Below are 27,259 nucleotides of genomic sequence, written 5' to 3' on the forward strand. Positions count from 1 at the left end.
TCCTGTGACCTTGACCTCACTTTTCTTAGATTTGCATTTTGCTTAATTTTAAAGAAACCATTTAAGATATATTTATGTAAGTTTATGCACTTATACATAATTTGGCTAGAATTTATCATCTATATCCAACTTTTTAGATTTCAATTTCAATTTTAAAGAAACTATTCAAGATATTCTCATCAAATTTCATACACTAATACAAATTTTCATGCATTACTAATATACCCTCGGCGGGGCATTCATGTCCTATGGACATATTTCTAGTTTCAAGATGATTCCTATATATTCTAATGTAAAACTTTGACCTTCTGTTTTGACCCATTTGTGTACAGTGTTTCTCCCCTATGTTCCTATTGATAGATAAGAACCGGGTGTCTCAACCTTCTTCAGATTTAGTACACCCATAACTTAACTTGAATTCCATAGGATACTCAACTGTTGTTTATAACTTTTATTTTGCTCTTACCCGTAACTTCTTTATTGCTGATTTAATTGCCAACTTCTTCTCCTACATGTAGCTTCTGAATACCTGACTCTCCTGAAACTTTGTCTTGTACACCCGGCCTTTGCCAAATCCATTCCAAGGGTTGTCTGGTCATTCCACCATTTGAAGTCTTCAATTCAGTTTACGCAAATGCCCCTTAACCTTTACACCTATAAATTCCTATGTAAAACTTTGACCCACTATTGTGGTCCTGCCCTACCCCCGGGGTCATGATTTGAATAAATTTGAATCTAGACTACCTGAGAGTACTTCCATATTAATATGACTAATAATGGCTAAGCTGTTCTTGAGAAGAAAATTTTTAAAGATATTCCTACATATATTCCCATATAAAACGTTAGCCCCCTGTTGTGTCTGCACCAAACCCCCATGGGTCATGACTTGAACAAACTTGAATCTACACTACCTGAGGATACTTCTGTATTAAAATTACTAATAATTGCTTGGTTGTCTTCGAGAAGATTTATATATTCATGGCCGGGGAGTTTGTCATGTACGTCTTCCGTCTGCCCTTCCGTCGCACTTTGCGTATAGCTCAGTTTCAAAGAAACTATTCAAGATATTTTTATCAAACATCATATGCTGATACATACTGATGAGCGCTATTCAACTGCATCAACAATTTCTGACCTTGACTTTTCCTTTGACCTTGACCTCACTTTTCATAAATAAGTGTTTAGCTCAGTTTCAAAGAAACTATTCAAGATATTTTTATCAAACTTCATATGCTGATACATACCGAAGTAAGCTATTCAACTGCATCAACATTTTTTGGCCTTGACCTTTCCTTTGACCTTGTCCTTACTTTTCTTTTATTAGTGTTCAGGTCAGTTTTCAAGGAAGCATTCAAGAAGTGTAATCAAATTTCATATGCTGATACATACTGAAGTTAGTTATTCAACTGCATCAACATTTTTGGACCTTGACCTTTCCTTTGACCTTGACCTTACTTTTCTTTTATTAGTGTTCAGCTCAGTTTTTCAAGAAATCATTCAAGATAGTTTTATCAAACTTCATATGCTGATCAAACTGAAGTTAGTTATTCAACTGCATCAACATTTTTGGACCTTGACCTTTCCTTTGTTTTTAATAGTGACCTTTACTTTTCTTTTATTAGTGTTCAGCTCAGTTTTTCAAGAAACCGTTCAAGATAGTTTTATCAAACTTTTTATGCTGATACATACTGATGTACGCTATTCAACTGCATCAACTTTTTTCGACCTTGACCTTTTCTTTGACCTTGACCTTACTTTTCTTAAACTTGTGTTTAGCTCAGTTTTATAGAAACCATTCATGGTATTTTTATCAAACTTCATATTCTTATACATACTGATGTAAGCTCTTCAATTGCATCAACATTTTTTTACCTTTCCTTTGACCTTACTTTTCTTAAATTAGTGTTTAGCTCAGTTTTAAATAAACCATCCAAGATATTTTTATCAAACATAATATGCTGAAAAGTACTAGTGAGATGTATTCAACTGCATCAAAAAGTTTTGACCTTGAATTTTCCTGTGACCTTGACCTCAATTTTCTTAAATTTGCATTTTGCTTAGTTTTAAAGAAACCATTTGATATATTCTTATGTAAGCTTATGCACTTAAACGTAATTTGGTGAGAATTTTTCATCTATATCCAATTTTTTAGATTTTAATTTCAAATTTAAAGAAACTTTTCAAGATATTCTCATCAAACTTCATACACTAATACAAATTTTCATATTGTATTACTAATATACCCTCGGCAGCGCATTCATGTCCTATGGACATATTTGTAGTAAAGATATTTCCTATGGTACACTTTGACCCCCTCTTGTAGCCCTGTCCTACCCCAACGGGTCATGATTGGAACAAACTTGAATCTACACTAACTGAGGATACTTCTATAATAATATGACTAATCATGGCTTTGCAGTTCTTGAGAAGAAGATTTTAAAAGACTTTTCCTATATTTCCTACGTAAAACTTTGACCCCTCTTGTGGCCCTGCCCTACCCCCGGGGGTTATGATATGAACACTTGAATCTAGAGTATGTAATGAAGCTTTCAATTAAGTTTCATCTTTTCTTGCACAGTGGTTCTTGAAAAGAAGATCTTTAAAAGATGCACCATATTTTCTTGAATTCTTAATTATCTCCCCTTGAAAGAGGGTGTAGCACGTGTTCCTGTGAACAAACTTAAATCCCTTTTACCCAAGGATGCTTTATAGCAAGTTTGATGAAATTTGCCCAGTGGTTCTTGAGAAGAAGTCGAAAATGTGAAAAGTTTACAGATGATGGACACTCCTTGAAGAGAAAAGCTCTCTTGTGCCTTCAAATCAGGTGAGCTAAACACGAGGAATAAGAATTGAAATATCTGAAATAAGGATTCCATAACTATAGAGGAATAAATGATTTATTCATCAAAAATTGTTTGGCCTTGGTTGTAACTAAATTTTTTCAAACAGTAGAACATTTATGGAATGTGCATGCTCATATATTTCTAATCATACAACTACATAACATACATATTATGGAAAACAATTATCAGTTTGAAAAGACTCTACACTTTATGAACAACAGATGAAGAGCAAAAGTTGTAGATCTTATGGCCAACAATATTTTAGATCTCAGACTAGACTTCCTTAAATAAGGAAAAGAATCAAAAGTATCATTTAAACAGATAACAAAAAGTAAATATTTCTATAACAATTTGAATATTCATTAAAATTGATCAATGTTCATACAAATGCATGCACAGATATGCAACATTTCCCCAACACATTGCAATAAATAATATAAACAAAACATGAAAACTTAAAATACATGTACATGTAGCTACCTCTCTCCTTGGAGATATATATATATAGTTTCTTTTTACATCATCTTCATATTTATTCCCAGTGGATTGTACAGTTCAACAACTGACACCTAATCAATACTTTATTGACAATTGATCTAATTTAAGGTTTTGTTTATCCTTCTTGCATGTCTTTTGGTTGCAACACATAATATAATACAACTATAAAAATATACTGTAAATTACAATAAATTTGTTACATTTTCAATGTTGTTAAAAACATTGGTCTACTTTTTATGCACATGATGTTGTAACATTTTAAACATTCTTTGAGTCAGCCAGGTTTCCACACACAGATACCTCCTCCTTTGTCCCCCGTTAACACACACTTTCTCCCAACTTCAATACAAGTGACTGGTTCTACAGGACAAACATTGTGAATATTTTAGTGAAATAAAATGTTTATTACATCACTTTGTTTTTAACTACTGGTATGCTATAGATGCATTTCTCTTCATCTCAACAAAAAGCCAGATTATACCATTTCTTAACTGGGACATTATTCCTCTATGTGGTGGGGTTTTAGCATTTTCAAAGCATCTTGATAAAATGCAGCTTGGAGTGTCTGTAGTATAACAGGCCACCTAGGAGCTGACCTCATTTTTTGTACAATGGAGCCTATTGTTCTAGGACCCATGATCTTCCATTTTCAATGTTAACTTACAGAAATAACAGTCTTTATAGAGAGATTGTTATTTATTGGTAATTTTGAGTACATATTGCTTTAAAGTGAACATCATCCTACCATTATGGCCTTTAATTGCTGACAATACACTGGCTTTCTCAATGTCCCAAATTTCTAGTTCTCCATTCTCTGTTCCACATAGTATCAAACTTTCAAAACAGGCCAAACAACTATGGAAAAAAAGATATGTGATATTGATAAAAAATAATTACATATACAAATCACTTACCTGTACCTAAAAATATGTAGCACATTGAAGAAGGGTTCAGTATCCTGCAGTACCAGAATGTAATTCAAAACTATATATATACATGTTAAGTCAAACCTCCTTATCTTGAACTCATTGGGCTAGAGATAAAACTTTGAGATATCCAAGGCCTTGAGATATCAAGGGTAAATAATTAAAGAATAAGTTGTTGGGACTTCCAATTCACTTCTAAATATCCATGTTATTCAAGATATCGGTGTTCGAGATACCAAATTTCAACTGTAAATAGTACTTTTTGGTTTACACTGATGAATTATGAATAAAGTATGACTCTCTTTCATGTTTTCTACTGGCATTTGAGCTTCATGTAAACAAGATTTTGTGCAAGAAATCACTTTCCAGAAATAAAATCAAAGATATAATTCACCTCTGAATAATTACCTGACATAAGAAAATATAATAGAGTATGATACAGGTATGGTATTCCTTACAGAATTTGATGTCCTAAATTCTTGACAAAGACTTCTGTCTGTGTCTCCACATCTAGGATCTTCAACACCGAGTCTGCTCCACAGGAAATTAGTCTTCTGCTATCTGTAAATAGGAAAAGTACAATGCTTCCCATGGTATGAATACAATTAACCATGCTTATAATGAAGTGCCAGGGATGGATGATTTTGGTTTGTTATAAACGTAATTCGTTATATCCATAAAGTTCACAATATACTTTATAGCCAATGGGAATGAAAATCACTTCACTTAAAGTGTCAATTCATTATAAGCGTGTTCGCTATAAGAGTCTTTTACTGTATCCATGTCTATTCTTTGAAAAGTTAGGAAATTCTCTTCCTAGCACGAAAATAATTGTGATAGATAAACATGTCTCTTAAACTCTATAACATCTACTTGATAATTGTAGTTGGACAGACAAGAGAAGTAATTGAAGGACTTCAAGGCTTATTTTCCATAAAACTTACCAAAAGTAAATGCAAGTGAATTGACTGTGCCACTATGAACTTCTAAGAAAGAGAAAGAAATAAAAAAAATTATACTCAGCCGAAAACAAAATAACTTGTTGTAAAATAGAATTTTCAAAACTTTACTCCAAGGAACATACTGTAGATCACCAAATTTATGCGACACTTTAATTTCAAGAGATGGCCATTTGATTTTCATAAGCGAGACATAATTTCCATGAACACTAGTTATATTCTTTATAATCTTCTGTATTACAAACATACGGGAGAATTAAATTTTCGCAAGCACGCAGTCTTGCATAATTACACAAAAATAAAGTTCTTGCGAATAAAAAGTGTTCTACAGTAATTAGTTTTTAGGCATGCAGAAAATGATGAGGAATCAAACAACTTCTAAGAACTCTACCTTCCATCTCTGCAATAGGATGCAGCGATTTGATGTCCCAAATTAGAACATGTCCTTCTTCAGTTCCTGTCGCAAGAAGAGAACCAGTTTCATCTATGTCTTGGCAAGAAACTCCAGAATCATGATCCAGCTGTCCCTGAAAAGAAAAAAAAAATCATGAAATAAATTGATGTCATAGAAAAGTGGAGAACTGAAGATTTGTGAAAAAAAAATTTAAGGTATAAACAAAAACAAGGCTACTTACTACAAAAACAGCTGCATTAAAATTGTGTGGTTCACTTGGGGGATCAAACTGCCATACCTGTGGAAATCAAAAACAGAAACATGTACATATACATATATATAATTTGCTTTCATTTCCCTTTTTCCATCCTGTTGGTTTCACTACAACTGGTGGAGGGGGCTCTAAGCTGGAAATGTATTCAAGCCTGTCTCAGTGGAACTTGCTAGTATTCTGGGTGGCGGACATTTTAGCAGAATTGCAAAAGGTGTGAATGGACATTTTAGCGGAAGAATTATAGGACATTTTAGAAGAAGAAAAATCAGTTAGGAAGAAAATTGTATCATTTTAAATAAATATGCAGTCACCAAGGGTCCAAGAGAATTTAATGTATTTTCAACTAAAACTGAGCAGTTTTGATTTTTCAGAAATCCACAGGGCCAAACATGACACTAAGTGAACTTTGTTCTTTTCCTCTAAAAGGTCCACTTTTTCCCACTAAAGCATCCTGTCAATCTGCTGAAATGTCTAACACTTACTATTCTATTCTAATATACTGGGAAATCACTTATTTTCATGGGAGTTTAATTTTCATTGCTTTTGCAGTATGAAGAAACCCACGAATTTATGTCCACCATGAAATGAAATTTTTTACATATATTACTACTCAACAGTTCTTCATCCATGAAATCAATTCCCAACAAACCCTTATTTATTCCTCAAACCAAGAAAATTTCATCCCACCAAAATATGTGCTTTAATTTACATGCTGTTTAGCATTGTGGATATTATCTTCACACTAAACAATGACTCCTCAGTCATTAGTGTGAGATTTAAATGATTTTACCCATACTTATTATTGGATTTTTCATTCCCTCTCTTTCTTTCTCCTCCTCTCAAGTATTTCAAATCAACTACTTCAATTTTCATCCTTAATATTATAATCACCTTTGCAGTTGAGTCCCAAGATGCTGTGATAAGAAAGTTATTCTTCCAAACAACAGAAGAAACTGGAAAACATAACAAAGAATGTTTAAACATTTTGCTGCATTTGCTTTCAAAACAGAAGATATAAAGACATTTAATCAGAAAACAAAAATCTAAGAGGAAATGTTACATGTTTAATTACATAACTTCAAAGAAGATAAAATAATAACGGTGTACAAGTGTGATCACATTATAAAATATGTATACAGATTAGGAAGTGATAATTTTGTTTATATTTTTTTAACCTGGAATGTATAAATAGTATATCTATAAATAGATCAGTGTTAACCTGCATCATCATGTGCTTTTAGAGTGTCCAGAGTACGTCCAAACTCTACACTGTAGAAGTATCTAAACACAAGAGTATAACATTCTAAGGTATTTAACTATAAGATGCAGGTATTGAAATACTGATATATAAAACAATGAAAATTCATAAATTTTTGCGAAATCAAATTTCTTGTTTACCATGCATAACTAGAACACAATGATTCAAGCAAAATATATAGAGATTCTTAGATCATATAATATGTTATTGCATATTTGAAACTCATGTTTTTAAGGATAAGTTTGATGAAATTGAAAGATGAATGATCTCCTTCCTTGATAAATAATTTTAATTTAAAATGATAATTTACTCAAAATTTTATCTTACACAAAGTTATCCCAAGATCCAACAACAATTGTTCTGTTATCTGGCATTACTATACATGAAGATAATGCCTGAAAAAAAAATGAAAATTCATCTTTCCTAACACTATATAGATCTAGGCATTTCAATAAGAACATTCAATTATTAAAAGGCTTATAGAGTCAGTCCTGCTTAAGCTACATGTGAAATTTATGCTGCTATTTTCTTTTTCTTTTTTTTTTAGCAGTACATATGTGCACAGATGATAATTACATGGGCCTGCATTCAAGATTGTAGCTACTACTTAGCTGCTATGCGAGATATATTATAAGTCTATCGAGCACACTGTGTGAATTAACGCTTGTTATCTCTACATAGCAGCCCTTTTAAGCTCTACATAAAGCTACAGAGCTAAGATGATCTTGAATGCATCAAAACTATGCATTGACATACAGAAATCCACACAGATTACTCATACCATATTTGACACATTAAAGCTAAGCTGCCTCTGGTCCTCCAGTGAATACATTTTCAGTGTTGTATCTAAAGGGGAAAAATGCAAAATTTTCATACACAAAAATAACATTTAATCTTTTTATCACATTTACAAATACATCTGTAGTTAAATTATAAATTCACATTTCTCACAGAATCATAGTCATAATTTAACAGCTTATGGTACCTTGTGAAACTGAAAATATATTACATCCATCCTCGGTCAGCTGCATAGCAGTGATACAACTTAAAAAAAAAAAAGATATTTTAAAATCAAATTTTCTTATAACATTACTAAATATACTTTACATTATTTGAAATGCATATTTAAAAAAAAGTGAATTACCTTTTATGAAGTGAGTATTGATGAGTAATTTGAAGTGCTGATATATCCTCTAAAGAAAGACAACTCTGTACAGAACTGACTACACCAGACTCGGAAGATTGAATAGATTCAGCCTCCTTCACTGATAAATATAAAAAAAAAAATCAGCCACAGACAAGAAATTCAATCATCATTCATTAAAAAATAATACTGGTGCTTTCCTACCAAATAAAAGTACCCCTCCCCCTTCACCACACACACAACCACAACTTTTAAAGATATATTCATTGTAATTGTTTATCAGCACAGAAATTCTTAAATTATTATACACGTATCTTATCCTTCTCTCAAAATTTCTCAAATTTCCTTCACTTGTATTAAACAAGTTAAATTGAAATCAGCATCAAAAGACTAACACCTTGAAAAATACTACTGTCTTACACCAAGACTTTACCTTGAAGTTCATTCTCCTGTGAACTACACGATGCTGTGGTGGAACTGTGATGTCTAATTCCATCTCTCGTGAATCGGGGAGGGTGTGGTTTTTCAAACAGCTGATGGGGAGTCTGACCAAACTCCATAATCTGGATCTCTATTCTGGCTCTTTCATTTGGGTCCTCAATTCTAATTAAACAATTTTAAGGATTATGGGTCTTAACAATCACCTGAGTGTCATGCAGCAGTATTCATAAGACACCTCAATGTATGAATTCAGCCATTTATTGTGGCCTCATCCCATCCTTTTTAGGACACTACTGAACTGACACTTGAAGTACACTGCAAGAGGATGCTTTCATAATATAATTTGGAATTTTAGTTTGTAGTTCTTATAAGGTTCATCTTCTGCTTATTCACTCATATAAAATTCATATAAATTTTTGCTTATATGCTAATGATTTTTCTTCTAAATAAAAAAAAATTATATTTAGAATATTCAAATAGACATCTGTAGGTCCCCTGCAATTAGCAGTTCTTTCCCTTGTTAATACATAGAGACAAAATTTACAGTTTTATTTTTCTTGCAAATTTTAGAGAGAGAGAAAAAACTTGGTAATCTATATCATATTAAATGACATACTTGTCCAAATCCACTGCTCCTTCATATGTCATGTAATAGAAAACTGAAACAAAAATAAAAAGCATGTATGGTATATCTAATTTTGGAAAAAGTTTATTTCAAAATGACTTCTCTTGATGCAAATCTACCAAAAATTACACTGTAAGTTGTAGTAAACAGTTTCATTAAAATTTATTGACTGTATTGTTCCATCATACCATTATCAGCTTTTTCTGCCTCTTTTCCTCTCTGTTTGTATCCAAATATAAGATCTATCCAGTGATGTATATGTTCTGAGGCATAGTCACTCTCTAGGGCTGCTCTCATTTTGTCAATAAAATCATGGTAGTCTAAAGTTAGAAAGATAGATACAAGAACAGCTGAACTTGAGTATCTTTAACACTGATTATATAGAATACCATGCATATATTGAAGTGATCTGAAAGTCCCAATCACTATTTTCTTTAGTCATCTTACTTTCAATATCTCAAATCCTTGGGCATCTCAAAGTTCTATCTCAATTCATTTGAGTTCGAGATAATGAGATTTGACTGCATATTCAAAGTCATATAAACTTTGTATGAAATTAATGATTGAATTCACAAGAATTTTGCATTCACATAATTTTACAAATCAATCCTTTTACAGATCTATAATGTATCCCCCCCCCCTTTTCTAGCCGTTTTTCTTAACTGTTACACATAACCAATTTAAGTTTACATCCCTATAAAAAAGGCTTTAGTCATGTGATAAATCAGACCTTTTGCCCAAGGTGGAAGTTCTACATCACCAACTGGTCGACCATCTTGTCTTATACCAAAGTTACTGACCTAGAAATAACAAAAGACCTTCTTATTAAGCTAAAAATAAACATGTACTGTACTTGTACACAAATATGGATTCCTATACTAAAAATTTCGTACTCAAAATAAGAATAAAATAATGCTTTTGCAGAATTTCTTATAAACATATACATGTACCATGCAGGTACATTAAGGCTTCCCAGAGAATATCGCAGTGTACTCTGTGCCTTCAAGTCTCTGAACTACAAATGTATGACGTCAAGTCACTGCAAACTTGAACTGTTATGATGGGGAGAGTGTCATAACTTTACACCTTATTTCAATCTGCATATAAAGTGTCAGAAAGCTAGTGTAAAATAAACATGTTTTAATCTTTTTTTTAAATCATATATCCAAATATTTTAGATAGCTTTGCTTTATTACTCTTATTTAAAAGTCAGCGTGTTCAAAATATGCACGAAAAATATACATTTGACATTTACCCTTTTTTATACCCGTGGATAGAGGTAGAATTTATAATATGTGGAAATCTGTAAGAGGATTTTCTCCTCTAAATGAATCTTGCTTGGGAAAATGTTGTGATGGCTTTGTTTTAATACAGATGACAATATTGAGTGGAAAATACCCTCAAATTTGTGGGTAGGTTGAATTTATTGTGAAATATTTTGTACCAGAGTAATAGCATAACTTTTCCCAAGCACATTTTAGGTTCACAAGGATGCGACGAGTTTATTTAATTATGTGACAAAAAGTTAATAATAATTGTGTTAATCAGCTGCGCCAAAGCGATAAATGTGAAACACTTCAAATTCATAAATGACCATAACATGATCAAAGAAGTCATATGATATCATAACAAATATGTTTTTATATAGCTAAGAGAACTCTTTATATAAATTGGCCGTACTTACATGTAAGTACATAACTTACAAATAAAAATCAAAACTGACCTTGCGATGCAGTGTTATGCTTTGAACGCATTTAAAGCTTCGGGAAGCCTTAACATTGCTGCGCATTGATGAACTTAAGGATATTTAATGACTACAGGTATTTAAACTGACACATGTAGTCTCAAATGTTTTATGTTTCATCTACACATAAACATAAAATTAATGTAAAAATTTATGCACATTTTTTTACCCCTTTATTGAGAAGAAATTCTCCATTCCCATCAAAAAACTCTGGAATCAATTCCTTGAAGTCAGCGGCCCCTTCTAGACAATTACCCCAGGTGTCATCAAGACTGAAATAATTCATATCATGTCATCATCCTGAATGAAAACTAAACAAAACAGAGTGAGTCAAAATATCAATCACACGATTCTGCTTCTACTTACCTATTAAACATTCTGTCAGGCTTGTCAAATTTTCCATTCTGCAAGCACAGCACATACTCTGGAGCTAAAAATAAAGAAATTTCATCCTTTACAAATGTAATTTTATACTTAAGCCTTTACATAAATAAAATTTCATATACATGAATATATATATGGGAAAAAACCTTGAAAATTGAAATACAATTACTTTGACTGAATTTCAATATTTTTACAATTATTCATTTTATCTGCAATATGTATAATTACCTATTCTTGCCAAATAGAACAGAACATAACCAGGGGTTGAGTAGTGAGATCCATACAGGAATTTAGGATCTGGCATTTCTCGATATCTCTCCTAAAACAATCAGTCATGGTTAAATATACCTAATAACACTGATTGATAGGGAACATTACATCATATAAAACAAGAAGTCTGTGAGCCAATGCTCACTAATGATATGAATACACAAGTTCATTTTTGGACAGACACAGGGAAAAACAAGAAGTTGACATCAGATTCATACAAAAATGAATCCCACCATATGGCATGCCTAAAACAATGAGTCTGCTAAACTTTCAAACATCTGCAATAAGTAGTTGCTGAGAAATCTGCAACCAAAATTTGTAATGTATGGTACGGACAGACCCATGGATAAACAGGAAGTTGACATCAGATTCATACAAAAATAAATCCCACCATATGGCATGCCTAAACAAAGTGTGTGTTAAAATTTCTAGCATCTACGATGAAAAGTTGCTGAGAAAACTGTGACCAAAATTTGTTATGTATGGTACGGACAGATGCACGGATAAACAGGAAGTTGACATTAGATTCTCACAAAAATGGATCCCACCATATGGCATGCCTAAACAAAGAGCGTGTTGAAATTTCAAGCATCAGCAATGAGTAATTGCTGAGAAAACTGTGACCAAAATTTGTTATGTATGGTACGGACAGATGCACGGATAAACAGGAAGTTGACATTAGATTCTCACAAAAATGGATCCCACCATATGGCATGCCTAAACAAAGAGCGTGTTGAAATTTCAAGCATCAGCAATGAGTAATTGCTGAGAAAACTGTGACCAAAATTTGTTATGTATGGTACAGACAGGTGCACGGATAAACAGGAAGTTGACATCAGATTCTCACAAAAATTGGATCCCACCATATGGCATGCCTAAACAAAGAGCGTGTTAAAATTTCAAGCATCAGCAATGAGTAATTGCTGAGAAAACTGTGACCAAAATTTGTTATGTATGGTACGGACAGATGCACGGATAAACAGGAAGTTGACATTGGATTCTCATAAAAATTAATCCCACCATATGACATGCCTAAACAAAGAGTGTGTTAAAATTTCAAGCATCAGCGATGTGTAATTGCTGAGAAAACTGCAACCAAAATTTGTTACGGACAGACACACGGACACACAGACAGACAGACACACAATGGTAAAACAGTATACCCCCCTCTCCTTCGGAACGGGGGTATAATAAATAGCCATACCCTCATTTTTTGGATCCTCTCCTCATTAAGTGCTCCTATGGGCTTCCTCAGGTCTCTGTAAATTTTCTCATCTTCTAAATCTAGAAAAAACACCACCAGTATATCAAAAGAGATTCTTTAAATTTTTTTTTCTACATTCAAAACCAAATGATATTCAAACAGTCTTACCTCTTAAATTTTATCAATGAAACAAGCAATCAAGTAATGCACAGTGAAATGTATGGTTTCATTGTCGTCCTTTGTAATTATTTGTAGAGTTATGTTTTTTTTTCTATACATTCTTTTCATAATCATAAGTAATAAGATTTACCCAGGGTTGGAGAAGTAAAATCTGTGATGACCCAGGGCATGACAGGGTACTGCGTTAGATCACAGAAACTTCTGTCCGATTGGCTGGAAGGCACAATAAAAAAAGATTACAAACTGAGTACTGTACTGGCATCAAATTATGACAAATGTACACAGTAAAAAACAAGTGTTCCATACCTGTTCAGATACATCAGGTAGTCATAATTAGACAGGTTTTTACTCTGCCATTTTATCATCATGTCATCTTGAGATGTTTCCTCTAGTTGCAGCTCTATAAACATAATGTTAAAATCATCAACTGAAGAAAATAAACAATTCTACCACATAAGTATTAATAAAATCGAAATCTTTTAAAGATTTACATAAATTCAAAAATTCCAGTTTTTGTGTATCATAGTTAGTATTTACATTGTTCCATAAAATTGCAAACATATTCATAATACAACAGTTTCTTATACATATGTATTGAAAACCATGATAAACATGTAAACTTGCCTTCCTGTTTAAGTATTGTATCATAAAGTTCATTTCTGTCATTTGCTGATTGCAGGCTCAGATAAATATGTGAGCAGGCAGTTCCTTCTTTACAAAATATCTCTATTCCCTAGAATACAGAATGTACAAATTATCAACATTATCCAAATTACAGGGTTTACTGTATATTGCATGCATTGAACAAGAGGCCCCTGCACCACAATGCTCAACTGAGTCACATTGATCCTGCTTTTTAAAAGTTTTTCCCTCTATATTCTTGAGATTGCTAGGAAATTCATGTGAATAAGAGATGGCTAAATATGTTTTCCCCTTTATATTCCCATGTAAAACTTTGATTCCCTTACTGTGGCTCCATCCTATCCCCAGGGGCCATGAATTGAACAAACTTTAAATTGCACTCCCTGAGAATCCTTGCATATTACCAGATAGTATCACTAATCATGGCCCTGCTGTTCTTCAAAACATTTTTAATGATTTTTGCTATATACTCCTATGTAAAAATTTGATCCCTATTGTGGCCTCATATCCTACCTCCCGGGGGTCATCATGTGAAACAAACTTGAATCTTCACCACCTGAGAATAGTTGCATATTTTAAGTATCATTAAACAAGGCCCTGTTGTTCTTGAGAAGAAGATTTTTAAACATTTTTCCAGTATATTAATACATGTATCATTATTCATGGTCCTAGTGTTCTTGAGAAGATTTAAAAAAAAAACTGTTTAACTACCCTGTATTTATTCTATGTAAAACTTTGATCCCCTAGTGTGGCTTCATCTTAACCCTGGGGGCCATGATTTGCACAAATTTTAATCAACACTATGTCCAGATGCTTTCAAATAAGTTTAATGTTTTCCAGCCCTGCTGTTCTTCAGAAGAGATTTTTTAAAAGATGTCACCAAATTTTCATCAATTCTTAATTTTCTCCCCTTAAGTAAAGGCATGGCTTTCAGTTGAAAAAAAAACTCGAATTCTCTTCACCAAGGGATGCTTTGTGGCAAGTTCACTTGAAATTGGTCCATTGGTTCTGGAGAAAGAGTTGAAATGTGAAAGTTTACAAATAGCAGATAATATGGCAGATGACACACACAACAGATGAATGCCTGACACCCTTTGATCAGAAAAGCTTACTTGAACCTATGGCTCAGGTGAGCTAAATATTATGGTAAGCCACTGAGTCATTTTTTAAACAGTCATTACAACCAGGAGTTCTTTGTACAATATCTATCTCAATTAATTTTAATAAATAAGCATATAAAGTATCTGTACTTTAAGTGAGACTTTGCAGTATGGTAGGCAGAATTCAGATAAAATTTGCAGACTTTCTGTATGAACATCATTTTTTTTTCAGTTAACATATGTACTTACGACATGACGTAGTAGAAATCTTCTTTTAATGACCCTGGATATGTCTTTTAATCTTATCTTAATCACAGGAACCTAAAAAATTAGGTGAAATTCCTAATACAGACTTTAGACCTCTAGGACATGATACTTCTGATTGTACAGATACATTCTCAATGTGAATTGTGGTTGGATCCTGCTATCAAAAGTCTTAAGAATTTGTTGTCAAGTATATTTTAAGTATCTACACATAAAACTTAATTAAAAATCAATACAAAATATGGGGGTAAATACACATTTTTTAGTTTTACAGTGCATTTAATATGACCTTTTTGCACTGAAATAGTGCAAATCACTTTTTTAAAGTTTTTCCTCCAATATCTTTTATCCAAATATATCATGGGACCATATTCAGTCTCATTCTATCTTCAATAGACACACAAAAAATTGTGACAAAGAAAAAAGAAATAAAATTTAATACTTTGCATAATCAATTATTTGACCTTTTTGCATTCACAAAATGTCATTTTTCTGGCATTAAAAATTTAAAAGTATTAGAATTATTTTAAAGTCTTAACTTTTACTTAATTTAAGTAGAATGGTCAAAGTAATCTTGTATATGCAAAAAAGAAAATTTATTTAAAAGTGGGGGTCTATGATGTAATTTTCTTTAGTTATTACAATGTACCAAAAAAAAGTATAAATTTAAAGCTAAAATTGGGTCTATTTTTCTGAACTTTCACAATATATTTGCTATATTTGTCACAATATGATGACAGAATTCATAACAGTTAATTTGATTTATAATTTTGGGACTAGCATAAAACATTTCACTGCACAAGATAACACAGTGTGCAGTCTGCATGGAAAAATTGAAATCCAAACTTAACAGTATTGTAAATACTTCAAAGAGATAGATTGATCATTTTCTTCCAATAAACCCCAAGCCACAAAATATAGCTCCTCTCTTACATGTAATGTAATTTAATCATGGGTTTTTAATTGATTATAGTTTAATTGGCATTGTAGAATGCAAATTTATTGTAAGAACTAAAATATAATGTAGAATTTTAAAAATAAAAGTCCAGACAAAAATGTTCACAAAAGCTCAAGATTGAACCTCCTTAATCAAGAAAAAATCAAGAAAAAACCTTTTCTATATTGTTGAAGGGTTGGAAGTACAATCTTTTACAAGTCAGCATGATTCGTCCAGGGTTTGTGACCAAAGGAAGAATTCTGTCACCCTGAGTTTGAAACTGAATCTTCTCATACAGATCTTCCAGCCTATAAAAGCAATGAAAATGGTTAGTTAAAAACTTTGAGACAAATTCCTTTTTTTGTTCACTAACTCCTACATTTTTATTGATGGAAGGAATGTAAATTAACATGTTCATTTTTTAAATATCAAAGTCAAGAAAAATTACTTAAAGAATATTTGAAATCAAAAGAACTTTTCCTTGTGAAAAAACAAGTGAAATGGAATTCATATATTCAGAGAATTTGGGATAATTCTAAAATCTTACCAGCTTGTATTGAATTTGCATCTGGATTGCCTTGATAAGACTATGGCATTTATCTACAAAAGCATGAAATGTGTACTTATGGAAAACATCTTTCTGTGCCCAAATGCTTCAAAAATATAAATTATATCTTACAACAGCAGCTTTAGCTTCCTTAAACAAGAGGCCCAAGGGCCACAACACTAAACATAAGAATCTACGAACTTGCTGTTTTTTATCAGCAGATCTTTATTCTATTTCTTCCAATGTTTAAATTTTGATTGCCAATTGTGGTCCCATCCTACCCCTGGGGCTCATGATTTGAACAAACTTGAATCTACACTACCTGAGAATGCTTCCACATTGCCCATTGTGGCCCCACACTACACATAGGGGGTCATGATTTCAAAAAACTTGAATCTACACTATTTAAAGAAGCTTTCAATAAATTTCAAATTTTGTGGCCCACTTGTTTTGAGAAGAAATTTTTTAAAGTTTTTTTTTTCTTATGTATTCCCAGGTAAAACTTTGATTGTCTTTTGTGGCCCCACCCTATCCCCATGGGACATGATTTCAACAAACTTGAATCTACACTATTAAATGAAGCTTTCACATGTTTAAAAGTTCAAACTTTTTGGGCCATGTGGTTCTTGAGAAGATATTTGAGAGATGCCATTCAATTTTTCATAATTCTTAATTTTCTCTTCTTGAACTACAATGTATGGCATATTTGCCCTTCATTTGAACAAACTTAAATCCCCTTCACCTAAGGATTCTTTGTGGCAATTTTGGTTGAAATTGGGCCAGTGGTTCTGAAGAAGACGATGACATTGTGAAAAGTTTACGACAGATAACAGACAAATTTTGAACCTTCTGCTCAGATGAGCTAAAAACTGTTCCTAAACATTTTCTGTTTATCGTTACCATTGCAGTTTGTTCCCCTGGAGGCAGTGTGGAGGCGCGGTGAAGCTGACAGATTTGTGGCAGACAATCATCAACAGAGGCATAGTCCAGCTGGAAAGTGTAATCTGATGCTTCCTAAAACAAACATAAATCAAGCTAATTCTGAAAGCTATTCTTAAAAAAAAATCTACCTACACTGTTCCCCCTAGTCATACAATACATGTATGACCACTGAATCCATGCTAGTCATCTCTCCTTTATATATCTCAAAGTCACATCAATAATAAAGAGTGTCAATTAATTAGAAAACAACACTCATTTCATAATTAAATAAAGATATTTACAAATAATTTTTTTTATCTGCAATATTTTATTGGACACTAACACTTTGAAAAGATCTGCATACCTTGAAAAATGAATATGGTCCAATAATGTTGTTTTCCTTCATTTTCACGGCTCGGTTAGACGTTATCTTTATAATTTTATCTTTTTCAAGCCTATATAAATCAAACAAATAATTTTTTTTAATACAGTCAAATGTAATAAATGTGAATTATATCAGTGTAGTTTTTATTAATATTTAGTTTTACCTGGAAAATAAGTCTCCAGACCATTCTTCAATTGATGTGACATTTTTCAATGGAAGCTGTAATGATATCAATAATGATTTTGAATGATGATAATAATAACAACAACAGTGACAACAACAACAATAATAATAATAAATAAATAAAATATCAAGTAAATAAATAAAATATACAGATTATAATAAATGATTAAATGAATGAATAAATAAATACAGTGTAGTGCTTGCAAATGTGCATGAGCATACATTTGGCATACATATATAGATGTTGGACCTTATAATTAAATTTTTATTTTATTACAAGTCTGACATAATCTTTAATATCTATCAAACATGGGTATTTATAGAGGATGATTTCTTATGGCATGTCAAATTTGGATACAACAATACAAAATTAAATAATGATAAAAGTGGATTTTTTATATTTCAATTAAGCAGGAAATGATTCTTGCTAAAACTTTCCCCTTGAAAGTTACGCCTTTACTCAGGAAACAGATACTTACATATATTTTCTGTATTGCATTGTACTTCTACATTAATTATTTCTTGGAACCAGAGGATTGTATGTAATTTCAAATTTTCCATATTTTCTCAATGTTACAATTCAATATTATCACCCATTTTCCTTTGACAGATTGTCATATTGTTCTATACTATACCTTGCATTTTTTAACAATTTTCACTGACCTTAAGTATTGGAAACTGGATAACTTTAGGGACAAAAACAACAGACTTGGAACAAATTTTAAGATGTCCCTTCTGTGACCTACAAAAAATTTTTGTTCTGTTTTAAGAATCAAGACTGTAATACTCGAAGAATCTTTTCACACATATGATGATGTTTTTAAGATGAAGTATCTATATGTATATAGCTGAATTATCTCTACAGTAAAACTCGGTTATAAGGAAGTCACTGGGACCTCATATTTTGCTTCCTTATAAGATTCTTTATATCTGTGTCAGAAACATATTGAAAAATCCTCTTTGGAATGCATAAAAAGTCCTTATAACTAAGATTTCCTTGTAAGCGAGTTCTTTATAACCAAGTTTTACTGTATATTAGTATAGGTATTCATAGCAGAATGCTTTATATTATTTATTACATAAAAATATATATCTTTTAAATTATATAAGACATGTTAATTACTTTTTCAAAATTTGCATATTACAACTGAAACTAGTTTTCCCTCCAAAATTAAATATAGACAGGTCAAAACATAACACAGGGTTGTCCCTAAGAATTGAAATAGCAGGGGGCATTAAAAAAGTAGAAGGGGTTCTGGGGTTTCACGCATAAGAGGGGGTGAGGGGGAATACCTGAATAACTGGGGGATTACGTCATATAGGCGGGGAAATTCCCTGGCCCCTGGGTCTTGGGGACAACCCTGATAACAGTTTGGAGATTTGTAATCTAACATTTGTACCTTTTTTTTATCATGTCATATAGAAAGACACATTCCTGTTACAAAGCTTCAAAATTGTACATTCCATTTTGACATTAATAAAATACTTGTTGTCAAGAACAAAGTTTATTTGCTGAGCATTTTTCTTTTGATGATCTGTTCTGTTTTTTTATTATATACAACAATTAAGAGTGGTTATAAGCATTTTTAAAAAACATACACAAGATATTATCTAATCCTGCTACACCTTATTAATCCAATAAATACTGATTCATCAGGTCGCTTTTACCTCAGTATCCCATTAATGAAGATGCTTAATAAATAATATAACTATCAAATCTGCCTATACACAATACACATGGCTCTCATATTCTTTGTATAGGGGCTGTCAAATTTGGGAAATTAGCAAAGTTTGTAGGAAGATTGGAAAAATCAACACAGAACTCCAGATATGTTTTTCTTAGCAAAATTGTATTTACTCCATGAGTTTCAAATGCATGCAGATTTTGCTTCTCAGCAAAAATCTAATAAAAACAGTATTTTGTAAACTTATTTGCTGTTTTGACAATTTTGGGAATATTTTACTTACTATGGGCCAAAAATTAATGTGATTTTGAACATAAATTGTTATCTTGGTAAAGTCAATAAAGTGTTTTGAAAGAAAAAAAAAAAACTACAGAAAAAGTTCCTGCATTAAAGATCTTTTGACATCAATTTATTTTAACTGATAATGTACTATTTCTTTGAACATATTTTGGTGTTTTTCACTCAACTTTATCATTTATCATAATAGGCAATTTATATGTGAAATATGAAAGATGTATTTTCTCTCAAATAGAAGTTAACACGAATGTTAAAACTATTGGAAAGCAGGTCAAACTTCAAGGTCAAGGACATGAGGTCAAAAACAGTAGTACTTCTTGAAAGGTGATGTCACAGCTGGGAAATGTACATGTGAAATATGAAGGCCCTATCTTCTCTCCCTCAAAAGATATTACCAATGATAAAAATTTTTGAAAAGTAAGTCAACTTCAAGATCATGTGGTCAAAAATTACAGTATACTAGACGAAATCCCACGCAAGAATTAAATTTATACCACTACTGACAGAAAAATTCCAATAATATATATTGTAGATTCTACTGACAGCCTACAGGCTTATAGCAGGAAGAAATACTTTGTTCAAAATCCTGCATTTAGCTTTGGAGCAGAAGTAGATGTACATCACACTCCCATCTCTTTTCATATAAGCAAATTTATTATGAAGTACAAATTGTACTTTGGGTTCGTTGCCACTATGCTCTCAGTGAGGAATATACAAATTTTACAGATAAATTTATTAGGAAAACCTACTAATAGTCTTTCTATATATTAATATATTCGCGATTTATAGTGTTATCAATGATTTCCCATTATTTCAATGACCATTCACACAAAAGGTTTTTTTAATGTTCACACAGCTGTAATTGCCTCGTTTTTTCTTTTTAACATCAAGCTCGATGCTATATGATTTTCTAGAAGTTTCTGTCAATATTAAGACTGATGAATGATGAAAATAATTTGTATATTTCCCTTTTAAATCGGTTATCACAACTTATTTCTTTTATATCATTTAAATCAAGTTTTGATTGAATAATTCAGTGATGACGTTTTATGAATTCAAATAAATAAATGATTGCTTGTTGTCAGTTTCATTAAAAATTGCCACTAACTTAGATCCGCCAACTGGAACCGCCACCGTACTCACTTTTTTGCTATTTCATGGCTGTTTATAGAAAATGAAAGTAGACTTTTAATTTAATGTATGATATTTACTATGTGAGTGAAATCTGAATATAGTTTACGGACATCATCTTGTATCTAGTGTTTTCATAGAGGAGTTAGTAAGAACTCTGGTGCACCCGTTTCGGAGTTTATTTTCAAAATTTATAAGTATAGATTCTGAAGGTTTTGTCACAGGTAATGCATATGTGAAATATGAAAGCCATGTTTTTTCTCATTATGATGGTTGTCCAAGGTTAAAGTTTCTGTGACAGACTTACTGATGGACTGACAGACAGATGAATGAGATTTAATGCCCCTGTGCTTTCACAAAAGCTGGAGACAACATCATTCAGTTGGGTATAATAGTACCAATTTTGCACTGAGAATGGGGTCATTCAGCACCCCAAAGTATAGGCAATAGAGATCCCTGGATGATAAATTAAGTATTGAAATATGTAAATATAAAATTGTACTAATCTTGAATAAATAAAGTAACATGTGATTTAGACACTCATTGATCTTTACAAGCAACAGTAGTGACTGATTCTGCTCACTTTTTTCCCTTGTCTTTTTTCAGTGTGCCGTTAGGAAAATACGTCACACTGTAATCTTCAAAATAAATTTCCCCTGGCTCTAATAGCAGTAAGTTGAATCTGTAAAACAAAAATATAAATAAAACACGAAAAATATGCTTCACCTTTGGTCACATGACATGATTGTTCTAAATCTAAACTAGTTTTCCATAATTGATATTAACAAGCAATTATTTCCTTTATTCTCAGGTGACTTGAAAAGAATACCTTTCTTGGTCAGCTATATCGTGTTCGATAAATGCCATCGTAATAAGGAGTATGTCTGCCAACCATTAGAACTTTGATTAATCCATCCTCTCCAAGCACACACGAAAGTGAAACTACAGAATCCTACTTCCGGTTTAAAGGTTGGGAGAAGTCATTTATGTAGAATTATCAAATGTTATGCAATCTCAGAAGTAGGTAAATTTTAATTCGGATATAACATTAAAAAATTAACAAAAATGAAATAAAGATTCGAAGTTTAACGATAAGGGCTAAATTAGCTATTTAGAATAGTAAATACAGTATTCTCCCTCTCGGCCTTCACCTTCATTTTCAAGATGGCTGACGAAGACAAGTACTCGGTCCTTCTGCCAACTTACAATGAGAGAGAAAACCTTCCTGTCATCATTTGGCTTCTCGTTAAATACTTCAGCGAAAGGTATCACTTCTTATTCAGTACTTAAATATCTATCGATGTATGTTTATATAAACTTTTGTCGTTATTCACATTAAAACTAACACGTTGCACTATTGTTTGTCGAACCCGATGTGTAAAGTAATAACAGACATCAACAGAAAAAAAACGTGTGTAACAATCTTTTAGAAATTAAATTTATGGACTTACAAGTTAGTGATTTACATGTATTCTGGACAGTATCGAAAAAATAGATACTTTATTTTATGTATCAAATCTCATCTACATCACAATAATTCGATGTGAGATTTTGATCGTTTTTCATTTTTCTAATGAGTACTATATATTTCATACTTTCCAATTTACAGTGATTATAATTATGAGATAATTGTCATTGATGATGGAAGTCCAGACAAAACATTAGAGGTTGCAAAACAACTTCAGAAGATTTATGGAAGTGATAAAATTGTATGTCATCCATTTTTTAGTTGTATGATATATCTAAACAACTTGTAAATAATCCATAAAATTTGTAGAAAAGTCAAAATATTTTATTCGTCTTAGAGAAAGTTTTAGTTATTATAGTTAAATAGCAATATTGTATATGCAAAACAATATTTTTACTTTGTCATAAAGAGAAAATATATTTGTTGCAGTCTAAATAATGACAAGACAAAGTAGATCTTTTTCTTAGAGTCCCTTCCCCCACTCTTCTCCAATGACAACATTGCTTGATATTTAAGTTGTTTTATGTTACATAGTAAGCAGAAAAGTAAGAGATTGGGGGAAATCCAAGGGAAAAAAATCTACAACAACCCCCCCCCCCCCCCCCCCCCACACACACACACACACTTAATTCTGAGATGAAAGGTTGTACATTTATCTAGTAATTTTTTCTTTCAAACAGGTCTTGCGCCCCAGGGAGAAAAAGCTTGGTCTAGGTATGTTTTCTATGAGCTATCATTGTATTCTTGTGAAGTTTACTAGCAGAACAATATCTTTCAGAAATTTTTAATAAGTTTGCTGTTGAATTCTTGTATAAATTTGTCTTTCTTACTTTGTAGGAACAGCATATATTCATGGAATGAAACATGCTACAGGGAATTTTATTATAATAATGGACGCAGATCTTTCACATCATGTGAGTTTTAATGAAATTAATTTTTTACTACATGCAGCCATGATAAATTTATTATAAATTCATAGGCATTATCATAGAAAAATAAAGTTAGGGAAAATGCAAGAAAGATATTTATTGTCATTTATTTGATTTCTGAATCATTCTATTTGCAGCCAAAATTCATCCCAGAATTTATCAAGTAAGTTTGTACTGGTACTTTTGTTTGTTATTTAATGAAAACACACAAATTTGATTTTGTTCAGCTTTTAATATGATTTTTTTTATAAAGGTAATCTCATATTTTTTTGTTTAACATAGAGTTCATGTAATACCTAAATGATTATCATTTCAATAGGAAACAGAAGGAAGGAGACTATGACCTGGTCTCAGGAACACGTTACATTGGGTCAGGGGGTGTGGCTGGCTGGGACTTCAAGAGGAAACTTGTCAGGTACAGACAAAATTATAGCACAGGAATTCATTAAACAAAAAAGTTACATTGGAATAAAACTTCAAGATATACATGTATATCCTTTTTACTTAAGAAGATATTTACCTATTTTTAGTTCACTTAAATTTAATAAAATAAAAAAAATTTTGCTGTTTAAACAGGTATAATTATAAATATTGGAGTATTTGGTAACTTGTATAATTGATGAAGCTATTTATGCAAGAACTGCAATGTGTTCCAATGTAAATGGTATATGATTCCATAAACCCCAAAAACCTAGACTGATTTCTTATATTTTCATTAGAAATATTTTTCATGCCAGCTCTACTTGAACAGCACATATTTAACAAAATACATGTGATGTCACATAGAGTAAATTTATACACACAATCAGATCTAAAGGGTTGTCACTGTCAACATCAGTAAATGTTAATATTAAGGTTCATTGTCCCTCTGATAAGAGAGGTAACTCTCATTTGGATTAATGACTATTATTCCTTTAAGTCGCTTGGTCAGATTCAGATGCATATTTTTCTTATCAAAAGAAGTACATAGAATATGTATAAAAATACATATTTGACTGTTTTTTTTTATGGGTTATTTATAAGTAAAAAACCTCAGTCAAAACCATGTTGACAAAACAAATACATGCTGACTCTTTAAATGATGTGACCTCTAAAAGCAAAATAAATAGAAATGTCCAGGTGAGAAACAAATGAAGTTACAGTCAGACATGTTGTACTATGTTCTTGATAAGAGTTCATCTCGAGTCAGTGCACTGTTTGTGTCCTTTTGTATATAAAAACTCTTGTCTTTTATTTCCCAGTTTGGATCTCTTCTTATTACACTCGGAGTCAGTTAGCGATTTTTGATGACCATGTTTTTGTTCAACTTCCATCATGTGATTTGTTTATTATGTGCAAGTTTCCTATTTTCTTTATTTTGTGTCTGACCTAACAAAAGAATACTTTTTAAAATTTTATATATTAACATCTTTTAAAAGAAACCGAATTTAAGGAGATAATTAGACAAAAGTTGAGACTTTTTATCGAGAATTATTTTACAAAAAATACCCATGATAAAGTTTTTTTACCATAAAAAAATCTGACCGAGTGACTTTAAAAAATTGTCAAGAAAACAGGTGATTCCATTCAAATTTTGCACTGTAAGATATGGTAAATCATGCTTATAGTGAACATGCTTATAACTCTTACATAGAAGTGATTTTCATTCTAAAGTACATGTATATTATGAGTTAACAGGTATAATGAATTACATTTATAATGAAGCAATATCAATTAACCGTCCTTGGCACTTAGTTATAAGCATGTTTTACTGTATAGAAGCTGAAATTGTTTGCATTTCAATTATGATTTATATTTTTTAAGAAAATTACTTTCATTAAAGCAAAATTTTATATGGGTAAACAGAGGAATGATGAATGTTAATAATTATCAAAGTAAACATATTTATAACCATACAATCCTTATTGTTACAGTCGTGGTGCAAACTACTTGACACAAGTGTTGCTAAGACCAGGGGCCTCGGATCTAACGGGAAGTTTTAGGTATGTGTATATCTTCAAACATTAATAGATTATTTAAATAAATTTGTTTGATGATGAAGAATTTCATTCACATCTGTAATGCATGTGTATGCAAGCTTGCTAGGGAGGTTGCAGTTTTTTTCCCCCTATCAAAGATATTCATGAGATCCAAAAATGTATTTATTTCATGTTTCTTAATCATGGGACAAATAATAAAAATTATATAATCATTTTGAAGCCATGAATATGGATTGATTGAAACAGTCATTAACTGCATAAGTCGTGTCGGTCTACAACAAGTATAAAATTCTGATCAGACATTGAGAGCCTTTCACTTATACAGTATGTGGAGAAGTGACAGCTTTTTTGCAGTAATGTATATATACATTAAACATTGTTTTATTATTTTGGGTAAAAATATGTGAATGTCAAAATGTGAGGAATCTAGATTTGGATCTTACTTTTTTCAGATTGTACAAAAAAGATGTTTTACAAAAGTTAGTGAGTTCCTGTATTTCTAAAGGCTATGTGTTCCAGATGGAAATGATAATCCGGGCCAGACAATTTGGATACACCATTGGGGAGGTCGGTTTTAGATTTATTCAAACCACAGTTTCTTAAATTTAATCAAATGAAATATATAATGATATAGATGAATAAATTTATAAAAATAGTTTGATATCAACCCTTCTTGTTTTTTATCATTCAAGTTATTTACAGGAAAGTACATGTATTATTTTTGAGAGATTTTAGTGCTCTTGGATCTACTGATATTGTGTTCTTCCCATTTTTGATGCAAATCAGATTAAATTTATGAAAGGAAAATTGTTTTGATTGTAGGTTCCAATCACTTTTGTTGACAGAGTGTACGGAGAATCAAAACTTGGAGGAAGTGAGATCATTCAGTTTCTCAAAGGACTTATGTATCTATTTGCAACAACCTAGGTGCATGTTGTATATGTAAATTATAGAATATACATTTGTTATTGTTATATTTCCTCTGTATTTATTATGAAATATCAAGGCCCAACTTAGGAGGGATTCATTTCATATAAATTGTGTTTAAAAATTCATGAAATTTTCTCACAATGAAGAAGACAATATCACAAGTGATTGTATCATTTCACTAGCAAGGTCAGGTCAAGGTCATTATGTTTGTTTCTGGACAATTATTAAGGATTAAAAATTATGTTGCTAATCATGTTATACTCACTTCTATTTAAAAGTAGTATATCCTCATCTTTTTGCAAAAAAAGATATACCACATATCAGGTAACATTTTCAAATTGAGATAAATAATTTAATGAAAATAAATTTTAGATACTAGCTAACCTGAATTTCCTCTATATTTCATAATTTTTTATGGAATATTCACTATTTCTGTATGCTTCTTAAATTCATTTTTTTCTTCTTTTAACTTAAAGTGAAGACTTCATAGATCAATATAATATAAAACAAAAGCAAAGAATGTTGACCGCCTTCTGTAAATTTTGTTGTTAAAATTTGCCCAGTGTCACACTCAGAAGTCTGATACAACTTGCACTTACAGAAAACTTTCTGATTGGTTAAGCAGGCGACCATTTGATTTAAGTGGGGGGGGGGGGGGGGGGCTGGCAGATTTTTGAAATAAATAATTTGCCCAGGAAAATATTGAAAATAGATAAT

At 31.6% G+C, this 27,259-nt stretch overlaps 2 protein-coding genes across 2 annotated transcripts; one reads left to right on the forward strand and one right to left on the reverse strand.

Annotated features, from left to right (window-relative positions):
* Nucleotides 1-2,879: 2,879 nt before the first annotated feature.
* LOC133206267 (protein FAN-like) lies at nucleotides 2,880-22,151 on the reverse strand. Its single transcript, XM_061342219.1, has 32 exons — nucleotides 22,066-22,151; nucleotides 21,820-21,918; nucleotides 18,787-18,865; nucleotides 18,104-18,159; nucleotides 17,920-18,010; nucleotides 17,535-17,648; nucleotides 16,635-16,687; nucleotides 16,263-16,395; nucleotides 15,136-15,207; nucleotides 13,769-13,877; nucleotides 13,451-13,544; nucleotides 13,275-13,357; nucleotides 12,965-13,044; nucleotides 11,719-11,809; nucleotides 11,473-11,536; nucleotides 11,276-11,378; nucleotides 10,093-10,162; nucleotides 9,551-9,682; nucleotides 9,354-9,396; nucleotides 8,730-8,899; nucleotides 8,297-8,417; nucleotides 8,138-8,196; nucleotides 7,934-7,998; nucleotides 7,480-7,547; nucleotides 7,114-7,175; nucleotides 6,786-6,847; nucleotides 5,862-5,918; nucleotides 5,618-5,753; nucleotides 5,212-5,253; nucleotides 4,726-4,828; nucleotides 4,087-4,196; nucleotides 2,880-3,701 (listed from the first exon to the last, which is right to left on the reverse strand). Exons 1-32 carry the CDS (start codon nucleotides 22,101-22,103, stop codon nucleotides 3,616-3,618), a joined length of 2,745 nt encoding a protein of 914 aa, XP_061198203.1. The 5' UTR covers nucleotides 22,104-22,151; the 3' UTR covers nucleotides 2,880-3,615.
* A 234-nt stretch (nucleotides 22,152-22,385) lies between these two features.
* On the forward strand, nucleotides 22,386-26,795 carry LOC133206269 (dolichol-phosphate mannosyltransferase subunit 1-like). The gene is made up of 9 exons (XM_061342221.1): nucleotides 22,386-22,501; nucleotides 22,846-22,945; nucleotides 23,385-23,418; nucleotides 23,542-23,618; nucleotides 23,771-23,796; nucleotides 23,953-24,048; nucleotides 25,547-25,615; nucleotides 26,065-26,179; nucleotides 26,435-26,795. Exons 1-9 carry the CDS (start codon nucleotides 22,401-22,403, stop codon nucleotides 26,537-26,539), a joined length of 723 nt encoding a protein of 240 aa, XP_061198205.1. The 5' UTR covers nucleotides 22,386-22,400; the 3' UTR covers nucleotides 26,540-26,795.
* Nucleotides 26,796-27,259: the final 464 nt, after the last annotated feature.

Source organism: Saccostrea echinata, unplaced genomic scaffold (assembly GCF_033153115.1).
Source record: "Saccostrea echinata isolate AGI-Se365-2 ecotype Australia unplaced genomic scaffold, CSIRO_AGI_Sech_v1 ptg000054l, whole genome shotgun sequence".
In the NCBI taxonomy this organism is placed as follows: domain Eukaryota; kingdom Metazoa; phylum Mollusca; class Bivalvia; order Ostreida; family Ostreidae; genus Saccostrea; species Saccostrea echinata.